General features: G+C 38.3%; 1 protein-coding gene across 8 annotated transcripts in view; it reads right to left on the reverse strand.

Annotated features, from left to right (window-relative positions):
• phkb.S (phosphorylase kinase, beta S homeolog) overlaps positions 1 to 25,830 on the reverse strand; it is a 180,336-nt gene that overhangs the window by 132,335 nt on the left and 22,171 nt on the right. For all 8 annotated transcript variants that reach the window (XM_018260670.2, XM_041561274.1, XM_018260668.2 and 5 more), the window contains 2 exons: positions 14,691 to 14,829; positions 1,066 to 1,165 (listed from right to left, as the gene is read on the reverse strand). In XM_018260670.2, coding sequence (XP_018116159.1) covers positions 1,066 to 1,165; positions 14,691 to 14,829 — 239 coding nt within the window. The remainder of the gene's footprint in view (positions 1 to 1,065; positions 1,166 to 14,690; positions 14,830 to 25,830) is intronic.

The raw sequence follows: 25,830 nt of genomic DNA on the forward strand, positions 1-25,830 counted from the left end.
ATGATTGGTTAGTGGTAGTCTCTATTTGGACTGGCAGCCTACAGGTGTGGCAGTACACATGGTTTTTATGCAATTAAAACGTGCCTTCAAGCCTGTAATTCAGAAAGAAGTACATGCTTTGAGGCCACTGGGAGCAACATACAAGGGGTCGGAGAGCAACATGTTGTTTATGAGCCACAGGTTGGGGATCACTGACCTAATCTAAGATAAGAGCACCATCCCACTCTCTTTGCCCTTTCCACACCATAGCGTGAAGCTAAAGTGGCTGTCTATGCCCTACATATGGTCAGGGATGCAGATGGAAAATGTAAGCGCTTTCAAGAGTTGCTCTCATATCATAAAGTCATAACATCAATGCGAGTAAGCCAACACTCAAGGACTAATTCCACTCTGCATTAGTTGAGAAGTATATAAGGGTAAATATTTCACACCTGTACATTTGTGTGTGTTCCCCAAGCCGGCAAACAATTTGATTAAACGGACATAGAGCATGTTTACAAAAACATATTATGTTTTAAAATGCAGATTAATGGATTCTTTTCTGTAGGCAGCATTAGAATAAAAACAGGAACTATATTATTTGGGGTTTCCCTTTATCTGCATACTCTAGTAAAGAATCTACTTTACTTAGATTGCATTACAAATACAATCTATGCTGTTCTGTAACAGTGATCTGATGCCGTGTTGGCATATTTCTAGTACATGTCTGTTACAGATACAAAATGTGACCAAAGCAAATGATGTTAGCACATTATCACTTAAGGACTGTCATTTTGCAAAAATGTGATCCAAGGGTACTGTTGCTCTAGTGGTTTTGTCTTTGAGAACATTCTCTGGAAAGATGGAAACCAGCATTTTGTATAGTGAATGGTAGACTTTCAAGTAACTAACTCTTCCTGCCCGAAAGAGAGCTGCAAATATTAAGCTTTAATGAAGATGAATGCTGACTCACTAAGTATAGAAGGTAACTTAAAGGGATCATATATATATATATATTAATGTCATTTCTCAGCTTTAATTGTTTAGGAAAGACTGTAGAATTCAACAGAAAGTGTAATATTTTACCTTATCAGCCTGCCGCATGTAACAGTACAGAATTCCTCTCATACATTTTATAGCAGAATGCTCCAGCTCATGGGTTCTTCCCTTGTCATCATCAATGCGCCTGAATACGAGAGATAACCCATGAAAATAAATTGGAAACACAGTAATAGGAAGAGTAATGAATTTCAGTACCTGCAGCATATATCAAAGCAATAATAGCCAGAGTTGTGCCTGCTTATAAAGAACTTATTCTTTCTTTGAGTACTCAATGTCAACATATAAGAAGCAGGTAAGCAAGCACAGGTACTGAAGAGGTGAGCAGAAAATGTATTTTACTCTTTTAAGTATCCTTTGCAGTGCAGTCCAGCCCAATACAAGATTATATTACAAACCTGTCATTAAATTGAGCCTGCCTTCAAGGTGTGTTCAATTATAATACCAACATCAAGAATCCAGTTTAAGAATGCTTGATTAAAAGCTGCAGTTTTTCAGTATTTACAACAGGGGATTCTTCTGCCATAAAATGCTATATTCTTACCCCTACAGCCTAAAAACCTAAATAACTGCTTGGCAACATTATAATCCACATTTTACAAAGTATTAGGAATATTTGTACATGATTAAGGCTAATGAAGTGGAAGCCTGCAGAACAGATAAGGCCCTTCAATAGGACAAATAGACTAGGAATTTGCAAAACCATTGACAAGCTTCGTAATAAGCAACTTCTGAGGAGTAGACTATTTCTTTTCAATTCACTAAAGCCCCAACACTCTAGTTTTATAGCATAGGGCTGCCTCTTTACATGAAACATAGCCCTATGGCACAAAGAGCCATTTATTTTCCAGGAAAAATAAAAAGGGGGGGTCCTTACAAATAAAAATCAGAACCAAGAGGCATTAAACTCCATTTACCTGTTCAAAGCATAAAATAGACCATCCACAGTTTGTCATGCTTCCACGAAAATAGCTTTCTAAACATATTATGGTGAATTCTAATTAGCTATTCTGTAGAAACAGGAAATCAAATAAGCATTCACGAGATTTGTGTTAGGAAAGAGTGATTGTTATCTCCAGGGTTTCATGTTGAAAGTCAGTACATCATTCTTAACTGTACAGAAGAGGTGAATATGCCTTCAGTTTTCAGGGGAATGAATGGAATGCTGTACAAATCACCAGATTTTAATGAAAAGCTTCAGTACAAGTGACCTTCATTTACCAACTAGTTTCTAAACAAAGCATGAAAATGCAATTCTCAATATACATTAACACATTTTCACTGTTATTTTTTTTAACTCTTTATTTGTAATATATATCAGCAAATGAACAAAATCATAATAGTACATAAGAAAAAGGTAAATGAAAAGGGGTTACAGAAATAATAGAAACAAAAAAAAAAAAGACAAATCAAATCCGAGCAAAGTCTAATCACAGTTTCAGTATGGACATTAGTAATCCTACGGCTGTTCAGTAATCCTACGGCTGTTCAGAGAGAAACTTATCCAAAAGTGACCATATGGATGTATGGAGATCAAGTTTGTCCTCCAGGAGAGCTGATAAATAATGCATAGACTGGATAAAATAAAGTCTGTTGATAACATGTAAGATAGGAAGGGAGGGAGCCAACCAATGTAGGGCTATACCCAACGTGTAGCTGCCAGTATCTATGATACAAGCTTGTGTAAATGTGGAGCTATTTTAGGGTAGTGTAAAGAGAAAAGTGCTGTTTCCATAGATGGTTCAAATGTTCATTGTTTTTTAAGTTACATTGAACTAATAAAACTGCAGTAAATTAAGTTTGATATGCTTATTAGTCGTTAGATTGTGGCCCACAATAACAACAGATATCAATGTATGTATGTTGGTTCATCAATCTGGTTTGTTTGAAAAATGTTATCTGCTGATGCAGCATATGTGCTTGTGTATAGTGCATCAGCAAATGAGAAAGAAAAGAAGAGCTGCTGGCCTCTTCACTTCCTGCTGTTTCGATAGTTCGGCAAGAAACAATGGAAAGGTGATATCCCTCTGTTTAGTCCTTGGGCCAATCGGTCAGATACTGTACCTAGTTGTGTTGTGTGTGCCATCTTTATTTGTGAATGTGGTTGCAATTGAAAGCAGTATAGTATTTATTTATTCCTGCCTTCATCCCAGGGTATGACTCTTAAAAGGCAAGGAAAGCCAAATTTGCTGGGGATGTCAGCATGTAAGTTTTTCCCTGGGGCTGGCCAAATTTTTTTCAAACTATGCCCATAGCATACCCTGTACCAAGCACAATACAATAGATAAAATTAGTATATACAAGCTATTAAACTGCATGTTCATCCTTTTAAAGGAGAAAACATTGTATATGTAGAAAGTGGCCCTGAGTCAATTTTTTTTCTTATCATGAGTTGTCAAAATAACTTCTATTTGCCAAAAAAATATTAATCAATGGACCTTCATTCCAACTCCATGCACATTATATAACAGATTTGCTGGCTTGCTCCTGTGACCTGACATACTACATCCTTCCATCAACATGAAGTCAAAGCTCAAAGCATTGATTTACAATAAAGAAGTGAACAAACTAAATTAAAATGGTCCTACTCCTCTCTTCTGGTTTCTTCTTGAAAGCCTTGATTATTGACCATTAATTTCCTTATAAAAGTGAAAGTACCTGAAAAGCAAATAGAATCTACATTTTACAGCATTACTTACTGCACTATTTCAATGAACAGCATAATCCGGATTTTATCCTCTAACTTTCCCAATGTAAACCTCATTTTGGGCATACATTTCTTCTGTTTTTTATATATTCCAAAAAATCAACACTATTTTAAAAAACATTTTTGTTTGCAAATAAAGAAACATAACAAGGGGACTACTCAAACTTCGCTTTCAGCCATCCCATCCCACTGAACGCCACTGTTGCATGTCTTAATGAAAATTCCAGAAATGGGTAAAATGGCCACAGCGTTTATTGACATTTTCATAAAGAAACAGGACTTTGCCAGACCCACCCCAAGACAATATTCAAAGCCAGAATTCCATAAGAGATCACTACTATGCTCTGCCGTTCCTCTGTGAAGACTTGAGATCAGCACTATGTCATTATATGCACCACTTAGTATTAGTCTGCCTCTACCTACAGAGAGGATGGCCCCCCAAACCTGCCAGCCCTAAATCTGCAGTGTGTCGATGATTGGCAATCCAAGAAGGCCGTCACCTATCACAAGCAGTAGTAGCGGCTGTAGCAATCAACCCACTCTGCAGTCACAGGAGAGAACCTCCTTTCTCCATCTTCTAATATTTATCATGCTCTGAGAAGGTCCTACCACTCCTGTAACAAATACAACTTAAATACATTATCATTGATACATTGTTTTTTGATTCAGAATAAGGCAAAAAAATTCCTTGATGACCACAGTGGTGATCGGAAACATTCACTGGATCAAGCATTTGCCATTCATTTAACATGAACAATACCATGTAGACTCACACATTTATACCATAGAACAGTACCAAGACCAAAATTTAACAGTGCATTCAGGAAAACATCCAAATTCAGTTATCAATAGATAATATAAGAAGACAAAGAAGAGAAACTCCTGACATTTCACAAAATATGCAAAAAAAGAATGCAGAGGATAGTATCTTTCTACAAGCTCAGAAGATAAGGAAGTGAACTTCTTCCCCTGACATCACATCCCTCTCTTTCTCCACCCCCAGCCCAGATTTCCCCTTCCTTCTCACCCAATCACAGCTGCATCTGATTCTGCTAATCTTTAAACATAAAACCAGTGTAATCTGGCTGCTGGCCATTCAGATCCCTTGTCATGCTGTGTTTATAGCTCCAGGACTCTCCTTTCTAGAGAATGATGCCAGGCCTTCATAGGTTCTATTCTCAAACCACTATCTTCATACATTTATCTGCCTCTAACACCTTTTATAATAACCTTTACCGGCAGGGGGCTGGGCCGGGGCGCGCTATTGCCTGGCCAGATCGTGACGTCAAAGGGGGCGGAGTCAAACACGCAAATTTGGCAAGAAGCCCAGGGGAAAAGGTAAGTTTGGAGCAGGCTGGGGGCAGGCCACGGGCTTTTTTTAAGTGTATTACAAATTTACCGGCAGCTACATTGCCGGTAAATTTGTAATACCGGCCCCGGCTGGTGTTGTACCGGCTAGGCCGGTAAAATACCGGCCGGGTGGCAACACTATATGTAAGGCAAAACAAAATTCCTGGAATCCTACTACAAATTACCACTTATTATGAATGCTAGTTATACTGTTGTCTAAGTTACAGAAAATAAGTGTGCCTCTTTATGTTAGCTAGATCATTGACTAATAACCCCGGCAGCTGACATACTATAAAAGCTGTCTGATTTATACTTTCGTATAGTTTAGCCAGAAATTGAAATATGCCCTCAAAATTACAATTATTGCCTTCCAGTGTGTGTATGGGCTGCTCTTTGCATGTGCAATTACCCATGTAGTGTGTAATTGCTCTTTGTGGTAGAAATTGTGCACTGAATTATACCCTTTCTATTAAGCATGCACCGAATCCACTATTGTGGATTCGGCCGATCCTCCGAGTCCTTTGCGAAAAATTTGGCCGAATACCGAACCCTAATTTGCTGCTGCAAATTAGGGGTGGGAAGGGGAACACATTTTTTACTTCCTTGTTTTGTGACATAAAGGCACGCGATTTCCCTCCCCACCCCTAATTTGCATATTCAAATTAGGGTTCAGATTCGGTTCGGCCAGATAGAAGGATTTGGCCGAATCCAAATCCTGCTGAAAAAGGCCGAATCCTGGCAGAACCCTGAATTCGGTGCATCCCTACTTTCTATAGGGTGTGTATTTCTGTGTCATGTACCGTCTACTCAGTTTTTGGTAGACAGACGAGGCTTTATTCAGTAAGGGAAAAGGGCATGGAATTCCATTTAAGTGAATTCACTAGGAGCACTTAATGACTACAAAAACAATGCTATGTAAAATCTCAACATATTTAATTCCAGACAATAGATTTGGGGGCAAATTCACTAAGATTCGTAGTTGTGCGGCGAAACTTCGCCGCACTTCGCCAGGCGTAGTTTTGCTAGCACTCCGCAAATTCACTAAAATCCAAAGTTGCGCTCAGGGGTAGCGTAAGGTTGCGAAGTTGCGCTAGCGTTGATTCGCTAAGCTACCGATGGTTAATTTGCACACGGCGCCAAATTCAAATTTCAAACGAGGAATATGTAGCAGCACTACAAATGCCTGGGAAACCTTCAAAACATCAAATACAATTTTTATTTTGCCCTACACATGTGCCCACTGTATAGTTAAGTTGCCATGAGTTAGGAAATGTAGGTGGGGGGAAGGGGAGCCCCAAAAAAAATTTCGATCTTTTTCAGCCTATCACCCATAATATAGAAAAAACACCAGCGTTTTTGGGACTACCAGCGTTTTTGGGAAAAAATTGGAATTTTTGTTTGAAGCAATCCCTAACTACTCTATTGAGCTTCGCCTGGTCTGAGGTGGCGAAGGAAGTCTAGCGTAAAAGGTAGCATTCAGTACAATGCGCGCGTTAGTGAGTTACGTCCGTTGCGCAAATTCGCCAGGCGTAAGAGTGCAAAGTAACACTAGCGAATGTACGCCAGCGTTCGTTAGTGAATTTGCGAAGTAACGAAAATGACCAACGCTAGCGAATTGACGCTAGCGTTAGGCGCTTCGGCGCTTAGTGAATTTGCCCCTAGGCCTGCTTATTAAATATATATGACAATACTTATACCATTTTCATATTTTTATTTGCAGTGTTTCAGTGTCTGGTACATAAAATGCTTTTGCAATCTTAATTTTCATACTCATATTTAGATGCCACAAGGCCTCAAATGTTTACAGAGACATCAGCAAAATGAAAGAACATCTCCGTAGCAAAGCAACATCATCCGTACATCATACTTCATTAACATGAACACTTGCTTGCAGCTCTTTTACAGAGTATTTAATTCAATTATGGCACTTATAGTCTCCATAAATAAACTATATAAATAAAAAAAACTGCTTTACTTCTTGCATAGTATGATTATCCCTTAATGCAATAAATAGCATGAAAAGACTATTTTGGCTTCAGTAGAATTACAGAATAGACCCTGGTCAGACATTATCATTCCAAATAGGAGAATCCTTTGATCCTTCTGCTATTGAAAACAAGATTTATTGTTTTGCAGGCTTAAAAAACAACTTTACAGACTTCCTTGAGGTCCATGAATATATGCAAACAAAACAGTATCTTTGATACGTATGTTATTACAATGCTTTGTGTATCTTGGCCAAAAATATCTTTACCAAAACTATGACAATAATGTATTAAAAAACACAAGCACAAATCTGTGACAGTTTGTTTATTGGAATATTAGAGCTACTTACAAGTCGACCTGGTCATGTCCAGTTGTGTTAAACCATGCCCTGACCAGTCTAACACCCCCCCCAACTTTCCAGAAAACCCTTCAAATTGGGATTGTGCTGCCTATATAGGGAGATAGGGGCAGTGTGTGCCTGCATTCAGATGGGAATAAATAAATGAAGCCACTATGACATAGTATATGGATTCTGCAAATTCATCAAAAAAATTACAGACACTCTTACTATTTCATGTCATGGTGGTAGGTTTCCTCTAAATGAAATTACCAATAAAACCATAGTTTTAGATCTGGCTCAGGAAGTCTGATACAGAAGCTCATGTGTACACAATAGAAGGAAAGAAATGCAGTGTTTCTTTTGATAGATGACTCAGAGCAGCACTACTATGAGGGTTTACTGGTATATTTATATAGACCTTTCTGATAAAGCTTACTTAGTTTTAACCTTTCATTCTCCTTTAATAAATGCCTCCCCTATTTTATTTTGTTTACTTAACAAGAACATACCCTGGTGAATTCCAAAAGGTGTGGGGTCCCTGGTTATGACAAGTGAATTGACAGGTAAAGCAATGCTATGTATATACCTATTGTAACAAACCACATATCCAGAGCAATACATTTGCATTTTATCCATGTGTTTGAAAATACCCCCTCTGGTAATTTTCAAACCTGATAAAAAAAAAACACCTGTGCCGATTCAGGCATTTGGATGATAAACCATTGTCATGCTCGGGATGGCAATTAATGTAACTACTTCCATTGTTATACATATGTATTTATATAAAGACATACATGTATATAAAGTTATAGATAGATTAAAGGTAATTGATTGTACTGCACAATCTTAAGAGTATTATTTGATGGATACATATTTGTGTTAAGCTTCATAATTACTTTACTGCAATCATGCAATGGATAATACGGTCTATGGATTACTTACAATAAGGTTCCTGCATTCTCCACAAGTAAAATCATTACAAGAGCAAAGAGCTTTATTAAAGCAGAGAATGGCAGTAAGTGCAGTGAACAGTATAGTATGTCTGTTAGTTAACTAAATCATAGACTACAGGTAAATGATCTGTACACCAGAGGACATCCAGCTGGAACAAATCTACTCAATTACACATACACCAGCTATGATGATATGAATTAAATATAGAAGAGAAGGTACGTGTAAGTAACTCAAATAATTGCTGTCAAAATGGCAAAGTTTGTAGGATCACAAGGTTTTAAAGAGTTGACTTTTGAGTGTGCTCCTATTTTATATTTCTGATGTTAAGAATGCTGGGTCCTGAACCTGGAACTGGGATACAATACTAATACATATAATGAGCACAACTGAAAACGTTTGTATAGACAATATTTACATAATCAAAAAACAAATAATAGTGGTAGGTGGTATCCACCAGCAATGTTTTCCTTTATGTTCGTAGCATGCAAATTGCCTAGCACATAACTGCTGCCTAAATATTGAAGAGCTTCTGGCAATAGCAGAGCTACGGGACTGGGTAGGAAACTGTCCCTTGGAACTTGTCAATGTAAGGTATAAAACAGATGAAATACAGCTACTATAATTCTATTGATAACCAATTGCGGATTCCTCTTGTCAGAACAGTTAAACGTTTAAACTTTGCCCAAAAAAAACCCTCAGGGCTAAGCAACAAGTTGCATTTGGATGGGAGAACTGTGTAAGCCACTTGTTAACATTATCCGTTCTATAGTATTCTATAATATTCTAAAGATTTATTGTAATAAGAGGGAAGTATAAACCAAGACTAGTAACCCATAGTACAGGCATGGGATCTGTTATACAGAAAGTTCTGAAATATGAGACCAACTCCCATAGACTAAATTTTAAGCAAATAATTAAATATTTTTTAAAAACTAGTCCCTATTTCTCTGTAGTAATAAAACAGTAACTTGTACTTCATCCGAACTAAAATAGATTTAATCCTTATTGGAGACAATCTTTTTTTGTTTATTAAATGTTTAAATTTGAGTAGACTTATGGAGATCCAAATTAAAGAAAGATCCCAGATCCCAAGCATTCTGTATAACAGGTCCCATCCCTGTAGTAATAAATAGCAGGAAACATTTAGCAGGCGTTTATTAATAACAGGTCAATGGATAGCCACTGTAACTACCTTCATTTTCATTGTGTTGGTGGGGGAATCATGAAGAATTCCTAGACAAGCACATTTATAATAAACGATGACCAAAGAAACATAATACAATCTGGAAATCCTGGATTCTATCCTGGATGTGAACATGAGGACAAGGAGGTCACTGTACTTTCTAAGGCAGTGTAGTACAAGCATGGGAGTGGTTATCCAGAATGCTCAGGCCTGGGGCTTTCCAGGTAAGGGATCTTTCCGTAATTGGATCTTCATACCTAAGGTTTACTAGAAGATCATGTAAACATTAAATAAACCCAATAGGCTGGTTTTGCTTCCAATAAGGATTAATGATGTCTTAGTTTGGATCAAATACAAGAAACTGTTTTACTATTACAAAGAAAAATAAAATCATTTAAAAAAAAATTGGATAAAATTTTGGGAGATGGCCTTTCTGTAAGTTAGAGCTTTCTGGATAACAGGTTTCCAGATAACTTATCCCATACCTGTAACAAGTCACTGGGCCAAACAGAAAATTCAGTTTAGGAGCCCCCAAAACTTCAAGTATACTTTGAGGTCTATTAAAAATGCTCATAAATTAGGGCCCAAAATGAACCCTCTACACTCCATGCACATTAATATTAAAGGACAAGGAAAGTGCAATAATAAATAAATCGTCATTTTAGTCTGCTCTATCTTAAAGGACCAGTAACAAATATTTTTTTTTAAAAAAAAATTTGTTTATACTTGACGAAAAAAAAACCACCAAGGCAGTTTTAACTTTAAATTCGCAAAGTCTTTATTATGAAATTACTTACCAATTCTCTGCTTGCGCTCCTCTTCAGAAATGGAGACAGGGCGACAAGCCATCGTGCAGCACTCGATTTCTCCTCCCTGGCCATCTCCTATAGAAGGCAGGGAGGAGAAATTGAGTGCCGCACAATGGATCGTCGCCCTGTCACCATTTCTGAAGAGGCGTGCAACCAGGTTGGTGCCGAGAACAGAGAAATACCGATGCCTTCCAGAGGTTTTTGGAAAAACTTATTTAGCGATCAGGTACACCCTGGGTTACTTCAGCAATAAAACAAACTATTACAATCTGCTGCAACGAAATTATAAAGAAATGTGCAAACACAGGGTTAATAACCATTCTGGCTAAAACATCTTATCTGCTGCAGAGACAAATCATTCAACCTTCTAGTGACACTTGTGACATTACACATTGTTTTAACATGCGTCTGCAATTTTACAAAGGACTGAGACATATAGAGCCTGAGGCTTTACTCTTTCAACTTGGCTTCGTCTTTATCTGGTGGGAAAATATAAAAAATTAAATCTGAATTCTCACAGAATCATTAAAATGTCTGAATCAATAGCTGCAACCTGGAGTCTTAGCTGTTCACCACTGGACTTTGACATCAGTTATGAGCAGAAAAAAAAGTGAGACCATGAAAGTGTCAGTATGATAAAAGGGCCAGTAAAGGACATCTGTTGAGCCTATGACAGAAAGAAAGTACATCTCTATACATAGGTTCCCAAGGAAGGGATGCTTGGCACCGAAACAATGTTTAAATGTGTTTTGTCTTCAATAAACAAGGCAATATGCAAAAGTAAAATCACATTCTGATTAACGCCTTGAAGACGACCAATCAAAATAAATCAGTTAATAAACAAGCCACTCCCATTCCCCTGCTGCAGCCTGTTAGGTTGTGAAGTAAGGAGCAGCTCATTATACTTAGGCTTTTCTGTAGACATCTACTCTGTTTTTATTGTGCTCATAAGGACGAGAAGTAAAATGTGTCTATTTTCAATTTCAGATTTTTTACATCTTTCATAATTAAACAATAATCAAAATTATGTTTGGCACAAGCCATATTATTTAAAATCATGTTAGAAATATGTTTTTACATCAATACTTAGTAGAGCCTCCTTTTGCAAATGTAACAGCCTTTAGACACCTCCAATAGCCTTTGATGAGTATCTGGATTCTGGATGGTAGTATTTTTGACCATTCGTCCATACAAAATCTCTCCAGTTCAGTTAAATTTGATGGCTGCCGAGCATGGACAGCCTGCTTTAAATCATCCCATAGAATCCTCCACATATGCCGCACCTGGATTTTACAGCAACTGTGCCTGTGGCCTTCCATTTCCTGATTATATTCCTTACAGTTGAAAACTGGCAGTTTAAACCTCTGAGATGGCTTTTTGTAGCCTTCCCCTAAACCATGATACTGAACAATCTTTGTTTTCAAATCTTTTTGAGAGTTACTTTGAGGATCCCATGCTGTCACTCTTCAGAGGAGAGTCAAACAGACTTGGTCACCTTAAATACCTTTTCTCATGATTGGACACACCTGCCTATACAATTCAAGGCTTAAAGAGCTAATCCAACCAATTTATCGTTGCCAGTAATCAGTTATGCACGCTAAGAGGGGTTCCCAAATGTTTTCATATGACTGTATACTCTACAGTTATTAAACCCAATAAACTTAAGGTGTTTGAGCATAGCCACTAGCAATTTAAATTCTAGAGCTTAATTTACCATGACAGCAGTAAGAAATATGCCACGTAGCCAAAGCCAAATTATTATTGCAAATGCATCTTTGATCAACATGCTTTGTGTCCCACACAACAGTTTATTAGAACTGGTAAAAATAAAGGTGGCCTGGATCAAAAATTATCTAATCTAGAGTTATATAAATTGTTTTTCAAATTTACATTATATTAACAATGGAATTAATCCCATAGCAAAAGGCAAACAAGCACAATTTGCACTGGCATTGAAACTGTGAAGGAAGGCAAACAAGTTAGCAATTACAACTGAATCCATCATGGTAGTTGAATCCTCAGCATGGAAACTCAGCAGAAATATCATACTTGAAATATTTTTTATATAAAATAACCAGTTTGTAAATAAATGACAGAAACAGATTACTAACAATTATATGATTGTATGGGGCAAATTTACTAAAGGGCGAATTCGCCGATTTACTAACGAGTGCTGCCGTAAATTCACTAGCGAAGTGGACCTACTCTAGCGCTACTTCGCACCCTTACGCCAGGCGAAGTTGCGCTATGGCGAAGGGACGTAACTATGCTAATTCATTAACTTGCGGATTTTCGTGAACATTACCTACTTCGCCACTTCAGACGAGTCAGTGGATAGGAATGGTTCAAAAAAAGTTGAAATTTTTTCAAATCTTTTTCTAAGTCCCAAAAAAACGCTGGCATCTTTTACTTTTTATAGGGTGATAGGCTGAAAAAGATCGAATTTTTTTATTAGGGTACCCTCCTTCCCCCCTACATTTGATAACATATGGCACCTAAACTATACTGTGGGCACATGTGTGGGGCATTAGAATACATTTATTAAGGTTCAGTGGCTTTGTGTAATATAATGTGTTTTCTGCTGCATATACGGCCATTATACTTTAACAAATTCAACACTGGTGCAACTTCGGAGGTAAGTAAATTTGCCCCTAAGGTATGTGTTAATTTTCCTGATAACTGTTTTGTCTTGTTTATTATTTTAAAAAAATAAGCATATTGTCTGCATTGTAACAGTTCCAAAGGAGCTTCTGTAGTCGTAACTGAATAAACATACGTACCTACATAGAACTAAATATATACTTGAAAGCAAAAATGTGAGAAAAGCATACTAATGCTATCTACCTAGCAAGTCATGCAGAAAAAGTAGTCCAGTTGTCAACTGATTCATTCTGCACAGAAAAACACATAAGCATTATAAGTGCTACCATGTGCGAAAGGAATATCTAAAAAAAAAATTACTGTGCCTAATGAAAGAAAACACAAAATTTAAAATTTAAATATTAAACAAAAATGGTTTCCTCTTTTGAAAAATGGATCTCAATGCAGCATTCCTCTGGAGGAGGGCTATTACCTTCTTGTTTAAAAAAAAAAAAATCATGTTTTTCCATTACAGATTCCCCTTCTAACGGAATTTTTATGGTGTAGTTTTTATCACTAAATTACACTGTGTACATTGAATTGAATTGCAAATAATTTATTCAAATATTTTTATTCTTGAACAAATGAATTTGTTTTTTAGTTGTAATATTGGTGTGTAGGCATCTCAGGTCAGTGTGCCTGATCCTGTGCTTCCAGAAAGCCTGCTTTCAGATAAGTTTGTTTCTCCTACTGAATGTTACCGTCATAGTTGGACTTTGAATTTTTGGGTGCTATTCTCATATCTACCATGGGTGAAAACATGGAGCTTCTACTAGTTCAAACAGCTGAATAACAGGAAGCCATTAGTTCTGCTGATAGGCTGTTCAAGTGGAGGAAAGGAGGTCTGATACTATGCCAACTTGCAGCTCAGCAGTAAAGAGTGACTGAAGTTTATCAGAGCACAAGTCATATTGCTGAGGGCACTTGGAAAAGTAAGAAGATGGCTAGCCTCATGTCAAATTTCTAACTAAACATAAAGAATCAGTTTCCTCTTTTGAAAAATAGATTTCAGTGCAGGATTCTGCAGGAGGAACTCTATTAACTGATGCATTAACAATGTCTTATTTTCTGTAAATGTGGTTGCAATTTAAAGCCTTAATTTCTATTTCTGCTCTGCCTCTTGAAAGAATTAGATTGTTTAATTGATTAGGCCCTCTCTAGCTTTTGTATCAATTAAAATTTGATACAGAAGACTCAGCACCTAAGCACAAACAAAACAGTGTTGTATATGCTGTCCAGCGTAGAGAAGTGTATACATATATTTCCATTGGGGTGAATAAATAAGCACTCAATAAGCTAATGTCCCAACATAGGATGACTAACTCCTAAGGACATTTATCTACAGCTGAAGGAAAGGAGACACTCCATTGAGGACAGTAATGTGCATATTTGCACCAGAAGACAGATGGTTTTAAAGAGGCATTAAGAGGTCCATTTATGACCAACCAGTAGGTGGCCTTTAACACTGCTTGTCATCAACATCCATATACGTTAGGTTAGATCAACCCATATGTGTCCCTGTTACAACCTACATTTAAAAATAAATGTTCCTTCCTATCAGGTATAAAATGAAAATAACTATCAATATGCTACTTAAGAAGATTTACAGATATATCACTTATGTAGAATATAAATGATCAGTTAGTTTAATTGAGAGATCCTCTTAAAAAGGAAAATAAATACCTGTATGCAAGAGCAAGGGCCCAGGCACTGGCAGCGCAGTACAGACTGTCATGAACCTTCGCATTCTTAAAGTCACCAGCAGTTCTTGTCGGGAACAAACCAGTCTGTGGACTCTGATAATTCAACACTGTGATTTTCACTGTAAAGATCAGAAAATGACATGCATATATAAATGGATTTGCTTAATAATAAATGTTATGAACAATACTGAAAGTGAAAATTATATATAATACAAAAATTAGAAGTAGTTTGCTTGCTTCTATGTCTTCAAATCAACCTAATAAATCTACTTGTTTTTCCTTAATACTTGCTAACTGGAAATATCTTCCAGCAGCCTCTTTTTCCCTTGCTTCTTAAGGCTAGCATCCAACTGTCAGTGTGTACATGGGATGGATTTCGGCATGAAAACAGAAAAATAATTCACTTTCATGCTGAAAGAAAATTGGCTTCATCGCTGTAAAATGCTGTGTGTTCCACTAGTCTCAGGTGTAGTTACATTTTGCCTTGTCTAAGGAGACCATTGGGCTCTTTTTCCATCATTAGTTGTCATCTTTCCAAAGCATACCATCGAACGAAGCACTAAAGATTATGATTTACAATAAAATGATTGGGGTTTAAGTTCTTTTGCCACATATATTAGGCTAAAGGCACTAGGAGCTGTGCCTCTGTTTCTAAACACCTGGCCATGTGCTCCCTCCTGTCTCTGCACTGACAGGCACTGCCTCACACGTGGAGACACATGGAGCAGATAACCCTGCAAAATGCATACTTTCGAGGTTTGCATGGGAAAGACATGCACAGCTGAAGCATACAATATGACCACTATTACAATGGACAACAATTTTCTAACATTAAAGTGATTTTTAATTGTGAAGTAGTATATGTTAACTGTTCTCTTAACTGTAATATGGGCAACAGCAGTTAATTACGAGTGTCATTTCAAATTTGTAGAGCTAATGGAGGTTTTCAATGCTTAACAATGGATCCAAACATATGTACCAAAATATGACAGTAAATAGTGTGCTAAGTGTGAATTCAGCAATGAATATGGTCTTGTTTGCATGATCTGTTGCCTTGTACTAATAAAGCATACTATAGTATTATAAGGTTCATTGCAATCACAAAAAAAACATTTTTTTGTGATCTAAGTGTTATTAGTATTCAGCTCACTAGGCCTTTTCTGAACAAAGACTTTTACAAGGCTGCAGACAATTTCTCAGCACAACTGGTGCTTTTAACCACTTACTGAATGAATACTCTATTTTGGTTCCTTCTTAAACTCTGACTCAACTCATTTTATAAAGGGAGGCATATTATATATATATATATATATAAGGCTTGACAGTTTACCAACAAGAACTGCTGGCTCTACTATGCAGTCTTGCTAAAGCATACACGGATACGTGGACAAAAATCCTCTATATTATTATGCTGTATAATGATGGAGACTGTTTGTTCTCTCCAAAAATCTTTGCCTGCAAAATGCCTGTGTGTCATTTTCAGGTAGCTAAACTTAGGACATCGAAAAGACCACTTACATTGGGATAGTTAAACAATAGTTATAGGACTTTCGAGAAAAAGTTGATTTTGGGATTATAAAAATTGAATATGCCAATATTTTATAGATCTTGTAAATCAGTAGGGATCCTATTGATATTACATATGATGTGTTTATCATCCCTCAACTATATTTATTGCAGAAGGTGACCGTACATTGGCTGATAAAAGCGGCTGACAGTGTAATTTTTTTTTGGATACACAAAGACCCACCAGAGTATCTCTTTTTACTAGGAGCTTTAGCTAAAACATTTCTCCCATCCAATATTCTGCTCTCAAGGAGAACCAGGACTTTACCACCTGACGTTGCTTCCTTTCTATATGAATGAAAAGCATGCTGCTAGTAGAAGACACCAGCTGCTTCAGGATGGACCTCATGGGAATGCAGAAGTACTTGTCACAGAAGAGGAGTGGTGCTTCACCCAAACGTTATTAAAGCAAAGGGTTTTGACACTTAAAAAACCTGTTTGTATAGGACTCTGTAGTGTATGATGGTTCTCAGAATCAAAGTACAAGGTACAATCTGTCTGTCCATGTATGTACTTTCCAGATGGTATAACTGCTCCATCCTTAGGGTCACTGTTCGGGCAAATAGGTTATCAATCATTAGGTCATTGACACACCAACAACCTCAATGGCTTTGACCAATAATTGGCAGTAACTAAAGTTTGGTCTAAAACCTCAACGTGTTAATCACCCTGCATGTGTCTGTCATTACATTTGTTCTGTTATAATCTTTGAAACTTTCAGAGAATCAGATATCCAGTATGACTGGGGTGGAGTATAAAGGAATGTTTATAGACATTTGGATTTCTTCATTTAGTAATAGTTTTTGTTCTGGTTTGTTAGTTTTGCTATCACAGAGTGTGTTTCTCATTCCTACATAAACAATACATGACAGGATTATTAAACAGTCTTCTTTTAAAGAAAATAACCATGTTCTGAAGTCATTCATGTCTAATCTAATTCAATTACAATTAAGCCATTTATTTAATTAAAATCAAACCCTTCCAAGCTGCAGATTCCCACAGGGTACAGTGGCAAAGTATTTCAATAAAACAAGTTTAAAAAAAAATCCTGTTATCATTCAGAGCAGCCAGAACTGGGATACAACTATACCGAATTCATATTAAAAAAACAAAAAACAAAGTGTTTTATGTTGTTACCTTTTTCATAAGCTCTGTGTTGTTAAAGCCTGATTTACCAGTGAAGCATGGTTCCCAGGTTTATTAACTGCATTAAAGGACCAGTAACATAAAAAAAAAATGTTTAAAAATTCGTTAGTGCACAACGAAAAATAAACACTAAGACAAAAGAAACTTTTAAATAGCAAAGCCTTTATTAAAAAATAACTTACAGAATGTCCACTTCCTGTCTGCTTCAGAAACGGCGAAAAGGCGACCATCCATCCTGAACGATCAATTTCTTCTCCCTGGCTAGTCACTGACAGGCATTGCTTTCATCCACCTCCTGGTCTCCCGACGCACACTTCTTTCTGCTACTGTTGTGGGGAAGTGAGTTCGGCTGGAGGGGCCTCCAGTTGGTGGGAACTTAGAACCAGCTGGATCGATGTGCAAAGTCCTGGGGTAGGAGCTGTAGTCGTGTCCCCGCTTCATGGCTGCTGCTTTGAGTCTGTGGCTGCTCCCGCTGTGTGCTCGTTACTGGCTGCTGACACTGTGCTCCCTGCGCTGCCTCTGCCAAGCCATCGCTTTCCCATGGTCCCAGCGCAAGCCGACACTTCAATACTGGTGCCGGCGGTAGTGCAGGAAGCGGAGGGGTAGCGGCTGGGGCACTGCACTCCCCTCAGGGGGGAAATGGTACAGACTACAGCGCAGCCGGGAGGGCAGTGAACACAGTCCGTCCACCAGCACTACCGCCGGCTCCAGTTCTCAGACTGGCCCCAACCTCTCAGCTTCATGGCAGTTGGGGCAGTCACAGGTGGTAGCGCCGAGCTGCGGACTGCCCCGGCCTCCACTGCTCCCTGCCCCAGCCGCTACCCCTCCGATTCCTGCACCACCGCCGGCACCAGTATTGAAGTGTTGGCTTGCGCTGGGACCGCAAGCGATGGCTTGGCAGAGGCAGCGCAGGGAGCACAGTGTCAGCAGCCAGTAACGAGCACACAGCGGGAGCAGCAGCCACAGACACGAAGCAGCAGCCATGAAGCGGGGACACGACTACAGCTCCTACCCCAGGACTTTGCACATCGATCCAGCTGGTTCTAAGTTCCCACCAACTGGAGGCCCCTCCAGCCGAACTCACTTCCCCACAACAGTAGCAGAAAGAAGTGTACGTCGGGAGACCAGGAGGTGGATGAAAGCAATGCCTGTCAGTGACTAGCCAGGGAGAAGAAATTGATCGTTGCAGGATGGATGGTCGCCTTTTCGCCGTTTCTGAAGCAGACAGGAAGTGGACATTCTGTAAGTTATTTTTTAATAAAGGCTTTGCTATTTAAAAGTTTATTTTGTCTTAGTGTTTATTTTTCGTTGTGCACTAACGAATTTTTAAACTTTTTTTTTTTATGTTACTGGTCCTTTAAAGTATATCTGTAGTAATAAGTCAAATCAACTGGACTTGCTGTGTTTTTCTTGAAGACGTTTCACCAATCATCCGACTGGCTTTCTCCATTCAGAATTCTGAATTGAGAAATCCAGTCGGATGACTAGTGAAACATCTTCAAAAACAACACAGCAAGTCCAGTTGATTTGACTTATTACTACAGATATACTGTGACCTGGATGAATGAGAATCTTCACAAACAAACTGCATTAAAGGGACACTATTGCTAGATAATGTATTGATATGTATTGGACATCTATTGGAGGCAAAACCAGAGCTAAAAGCATGATAAAGTGGATTCTATGTAGTACAAATCAGGGTTACATTTTTGGCAGGAGGAGACTCTTCTGGGTACTGCCATGTCAGATGAGTGCTTTTTGATAAATTAGCAAAACCATTTAAAAATGCATAACAAATATCAGAACTGACACTTGCTGATTAACATAGTTGCCTAGATTTATGAACCCATAAGTCAGATAGATGCACAATGAATTATATACAATAAGAACATCTTAGGGACAGCTATTATCCATAAACACCAACTTGGTTATTATTCTCATAATATAGACATTACATTGGACTGCTAATAGTGTCACATTAGGCAAAAAGGTCACAATTTCCTACTGGCTTCCAGCACAATTTGTCAAAAGTGTTACTCATACAGAAAAATGCTGGTTACTCCTTAATTGCCATGCTTTTGTTTATCACCAGAAAGCTCTAACAACTGGTCAGTGGTTTGAATGAGGCAGGAGATGACCTGAATATAAAGCAATATTTTTTTGGCTGCTGGGGTCAGTCCATCTAAAAGCTTAAAAGTCACACCAAAAAGGCTACTAATTTAAAAACAATTGATAAAAAATAAAGACCAATTGAAAAGCTGCTAATAGCAGCATTTAATGCTATTGTTTGTACACTTCGCTTAGCATCTATGTAGCCTAAGCCTTAACTGGACCAGTGAGATTTATTGTGGTGTGTTCATAAATTCGCATTTTGATAAATCTGCCCCTTAGGCTGGACTATGCATTCTAATTGTGTTTTTTGCACATATTCAAAGTAGCAAAATTATAATGCTGTTGCTCGTGTTGCCTGTTATAATGTTGCATACTCTGCATAGTTGCTTAACATTTACTTGAATGTTCATTCTTTGTATCTGTTGCTTTCTGCTCTGCATCCATCCAAGGGGAGTAAGTTGGCAGGAGTGCCCCCTGAGTTTCAGCAGCAGGGGACCTTCCTCCTTGGGGGCCCCTACTGCTGCTCCTTAAGTCACTGCATTGGATCAACCTGGACAACAGAGGTCTGGGTGATGTGTGTGAGGGTGCACAATAGCCTTTTTGCACCAGGTATTGGGCTGCAGGGTGGGTTGCAAGATTCCCAGGGCCTGAAACGGGGCATCCCCAGGGTTCATGGTTCACTCACCCTATGTAGCACCCTCCAGGGAAGTCCCAGCGGTCCTAGTGATTGAGTGCCTTGTGGTTCCGGTGCGGCATCGGATCATGCTCGCATTTACGCGAGTCCCCGGGTTCCGCATCTATGGTAGGCTGCAACTTGGTTTGGCGCTCCGGCGGCGATGCGTTGCCGGCTATTTCCCTGGATGCACTGCGGGTAGTCACTGGGTCTGCTCGCGGCATCGGATCATGCTCGCATTTACTGTGAGTATGCGGCTGCTCTGTTCTGTGGTCGGCTGGACGCCACATTAATGTTAATCTTTTTAGGCATACTGCAGGCCGGTTTAAGTTTAAACACGGGCCGCAATTGGCCGCAGACCATACTTTGACAATGCCTGATTTATACTGACCCGAGTATAAGCCGAGGTAGACTTTTTCAGCACATTTTTAGTGCTGAAAAACTCGGCTTATACTCGAGTATATACGGTATATGTCTATAGACGTCTTTATTAGAGATGTTGGTGCAAATGCTTGAAGTGGCAACTTTTTATTACAAATGTCCAAGGAACCATAATAAATACAAAAGAGATCCTCTAACACCCTTAAATAAATGTGGCATGCCCCTCAAATGGTTGTAAAAAATGTATGACTTTCCGGCATACAGCATATGATGTCACTGACATAAGATTGAGGAGGGTATAGCTTCATCTGATCAGTTCCCCAGGACTACGGTGGTGAAGAAAACTCTGGCAAAAGAGGTAACGTTCTGTAAAATCCGCATTTTAGTGAATTTTCAGAGTGATGATCTTTCACCTGAGCGAAAATTCCCCTGGTGATAGGGCGCAAAACTAAGCGGCGGTCTCTTTTTGTAGCGAATAGTCCTCTATGTCTTTTAGTAAATTGCCTATGTCCCTGCGGATTGGATTTCTGGTGAATTTTCACTAGGGACGGTCACTTCTTCCTTTAGTAAATCTGCCCCCATGTGCCTCCATGCAAGCAAAAGCTGTACTTTAAAGTGCAGATTAATGAGCTGGGCAAGAGAGTGGATCCGCTTTGCTCAGCCGGCAAAAAAACGAAAGCAAGTTGCTTTCAAGAGAAACCACTGTAACCACCTTGGCCTTCCCAGAAGGAACCACTACATTATCACTAGCATGGTCAGGTGGGCATCACTTGGAAGCACCTACTCTTGTTTTTCAAAGCATTATTGATTACAGTGCAATAATACTTCAGGTACCATGTTTCCCATTCAGTTCAATAGGAAGTGGTTGCCAGGAAACACAGATTTTGTCATCATTTCAAAATAAAGCAAGGATCTACACAAGAGACTGACAACATGCTTAAGGCCATGTGTCCAATACCCAATAGGGACCAATATTAAATGTCATGTTGGTGTTTGCACAATAATAATAAATAAATAAATCCAATACACTCAACTTTCATACTAAGTTTTCAACTTTTTATGCAATTTCTAGAAAACCGTGTAAAACTTATATGCAGCAAAACGAACAGTCCAAGTAATTATTAAACAAAGTTTAACAGTGATAAGTTTTAATTGAAGGTGGATTAATGTGATATGCATAAATAAAAGATTTATAAGCCAGCATAAAATATCTGCAGGCAGCAGACATAGGCTTCCTGGTGGGTCATCACTCATGGGACCTCAGCTGAGCAAGGAAGGCTGCATGGTGGGACCCCCAGGCTGCCTGTTAGGCATCACTGATCTAGATAAGACAAAAACAATTTGGTTTTGTATAGTATTCCAGCTCAATCTGACTGTACAGACAAAAAAAATCACAGCAAATAGAAACAAATAGAAATATTTATCAAAATTAAGCAAGTAGTAGGAATTAAGGGCATTAACACCACCCATAAAATAATGTCCCTGCAGGGATTATTGATTATGCAACACAAATTAATCAATCTCAGCACATTGAAATACAAAGAAAATTTCCTTAAAGATATGAGCTGTGTAAAGTGTAACCTCGTTTGGGGCAGGATTCTGATGCATATGCCAATGAGAATACACACCAATGAATCTATCTATCATTTGGCTGTATTGAACTTGATAGACTTTGGTCTTTTATCAACTAAACCTAACTATGGGTATTTCTAAATTGCAGCCCATAAGAACACCTTTAAAAAAATGTGAAAAACAGTAATACTATATATCCTAGCTGGGAAGAAGCTTGAAATCATAGGGTCCTGGTGCCATAACTTGTGTATGGCCTACTCAACATACCAAAAATATGTATGGCCACAATTACAAGCAATTTCTTAATCACACCACGTGCGATTGTCAATAAGGCCCTTTTATGTCATACTTTGGTGCTGTGGGGCTTATTACCTGTTAGTGGTCCCTATGGGACCTTTGGTCAGGGAGCCTGGACACAACCTTAACCCCTGCACTGCTTACAGCTGTGCTCCCATCTATGCTTACATACCGTATATACTAGAGTATAAGCCGAGTTTTTCAGCCCCCAAAATATGCTGAAAAACTCTACCTCAGCTTATACTTGGGTCAAGCCCAAAAACGGTCACCGGAGTCTAAGAATAGTCGCCGGCGCCTAAGAATAGTCGCCGGTGTCCAAGAATAGTCTCCAAGAATATTCGCCAGCGTCCAAGAATGGTCGGCGGCATCCAAAAACGAGACGCTGGCACCTCCAATGGGAGCAGAAACCCTCAATTTTTTGATTGAAACTTACCAGAAGCTGCTGCATTTCTCACTCTCGGTTTATACTCGAGTCAATAAGCTTTCCCAGTTTTTGGAGGTAAAATTAGGTACCTCGGCTTATACTCGGGACGGCTTATACTCGAGTATATACGGTATATATGTGGTGAAGAATCAGGATGCTTGGGGATTAAGTCCTATTAGATGTTATTAGATCAGAGCTGTCCAAAGAACACATGTGACCGTCAAAAAGATTTTTATAGCCCACAGTGATTTATATGGCCCTTAGAATAGACAAAATCCCCTTATGCCACATTATATAAAATAACTGTTTATACTGATCCTGTCCTCCAATATGTAAAATTGTGCATAGCTGGCCCATAAAAAAAAATCTCGGACAGCACTGTGAGTAGAAATGGATAACATCAATGATGGGTTAATAGCAACCTCTTAACATTAGAAAAATTCAAACAAAATGCAAAAAGTAATGAATTATTTCTCTTAAAATAGAAGTGAGCAATTCATTTTCTTGGCGAAGCTTCATGTTTTACAGATATTTATTATCCACTGACTTGCTATCTGGGTGCTTTCAGGGGAATTTTCAGTGTGGCACCATATGAAAGAGCATAAAAAAACTGAAAAACAGCCGAAATCTTTTAAATATATTATCATGTACAGGATTCCATATAAGCTTGCAAATGCCTCAAATAATTATGCAAAGTCTGAAATCCTTACCACAAACTTTTCAGTTACATGGGAGGATGTTTGGGGGCTTAGAAAAACCAAGCATAGAAGAATAGGAAGGAAGCAAGCAGCAGGAGTTTGCAACCACCAACTGTTTCAAGTAAATTGACCTGTCCTATACTCAGCAGGGAGGACAAAGCAATGAACCAGGCAAATGATGAAATATGGTCAAATGAAGTGAGACATTCTACTAAAAGGACTTACCGGGGAAGTAAAGGCATTACTTCTTCTGTACTTTTTACATTAAAAAAACACCCAAAATTAAAAATGATTCCTACTAAATTTCTTATATACCAGGGCACATTTAAGTGCACTGAAACAGTGGACAACTGATGTTTTTCCTCACAGTAAGTTGCATCTAAAACCAATTTCATTAGAAGTACTTGTGTAAAAAATTCAGTCTTCACACTTCCATATAACTGCGCTCAGCAATTCCTGCCTTCACTTCCGAATCACATGCTGTTGCACCTACTAACACGGGGAACCCTGGAGCTACTACCCTTTTACATACGCAAATATGTAAAGATTAGGGTGCATGCGAACTTGCGCAACAAACCACTGGAAATTAAGCCAAACAGACTCCAAATTTTCAGTGCAACTGTGTATTATCTGTATCGGAAAAGCATGCACAGTTGCATCTATTTTGGTCACTTAGACTCAACTATGTTAGATTTGGCGCAGTTGCACTAAGTGAATTGCGCCATTGGGCCTGGAATATTAGTAGAATCCTGGGGGGAAAAAATTTTGATTGTGCTTGAAGTTGCACTTTGCACACTGCATCAGCGTAAGGGAATGAGCCCTATAGTCTATAAGTAAGTTAAAAAAAATTTGCAATATTACTTTATTTTTTTTTTTTTTAAATAAAACAGATGAGCAATAAATATCTTCTTCACGGCAACTTTTTATTTTATCAGAATCTAATCGCCACATACACTCACTCATGGTCCTTATGGACTTAGGCTAAACTTAGGATAATCTTTAGTCTATACAGTTCACCACAAGAGCTAAGTGTCGTATAAAATATTTTCCCTAATCGTTGCACACCTGTTGAATGCATTAACACCTTGCGACAGATTCCTTTTAACTTTCCTCATAACTTTTTAGTTATGAGTGATAGGAGTGATGTATTCAGAGAGGAAGAGGTCGTTGTTGCTCTATTCTGTGTGCAGGGTGCAAAATTACAATTATCTCCCATTATTTTGTGCTTTGCACCCTGTGATGCAGTGCATAAATGAGAACTTAGTGCTGTTACCAAAGGATTAATAATAGTTCCCCACTCTTTATTAAAGTATAGCTCCCATCTGCACATTGGTGGTCCTCAAGCCTAGAAACTGTTTATTATAAAGATTAATGTACCGCTCAGGGTTGAAAAGAGAATAAAGCAAGAGAATACAGATAGATAAAAACCCATTGCTTTGTCAACATTTGCCTATTCTTAATGTTAAAATCTCTATACATCGCGTTGGTTTAAAAAAACTGTTTAATCCTTAATATGATCATGTAGGTAAATACAGTGCCTGCTATGGTAGTATTAAAATGTCAAGAGGCTTAAAAATGTCAGATAAAAATAAATGTTAATCATTATAACTACTATATAATTAGGATTCCATCATACTACTTTCATTATTCCTGTCCCAGACTTACTGATTAACAAATTAATGCACCGTTTGAATAGGATTACTTTTGAAGTTCCTGTCCTTTAATTTCCCTTTAACGTTGATTTAAACAGATTGATTGAAAATACTAGTTCTCTGACAGGTAGATTTAACCAGGCTTTAAAGAAAGGTCATATTGACACAGCAAATACATTTTCAAACCAAAGCACTGAATCACGTTATCGCTGTTTAAATAAACATTCAATCCCCACACTTTAATAATTAGCCGTAAAATATTACCCCATTGGGTTTATATTTAAAGGGATACTGTCATCGGAAAACATGTTTTTTTCAAAACGCATCAGTTAATAGTGCTACTCCAGCAGACTTCTGCACTGAAATCCATTTCTCAAAAGAGCAAACAGATTTTTTTATATTCAATTTTGAAATCTGACATGGGGCTAGATATTTTGTCAATTTCCCAGCTGCCCCTGGTCATGTGACTTGTGCCTGCACTTTAGGAGAGAAATGCTTTCTGGCAGGCTGCTGTTTTTCCTTCTCAATGTAACTGAATGTGTCTCAGTGAGATTTTTACTATTGATTGTTGTTCTTTGATCTACCAGGCAGCTGTTATC

This window comes from Xenopus laevis, chromosome 4S (assembly GCF_017654675.1).
Source record: "Xenopus laevis strain J_2021 chromosome 4S, Xenopus_laevis_v10.1, whole genome shotgun sequence".
NCBI classification, from domain to species: domain Eukaryota; kingdom Metazoa; phylum Chordata; class Amphibia; order Anura; family Pipidae; genus Xenopus; species Xenopus laevis.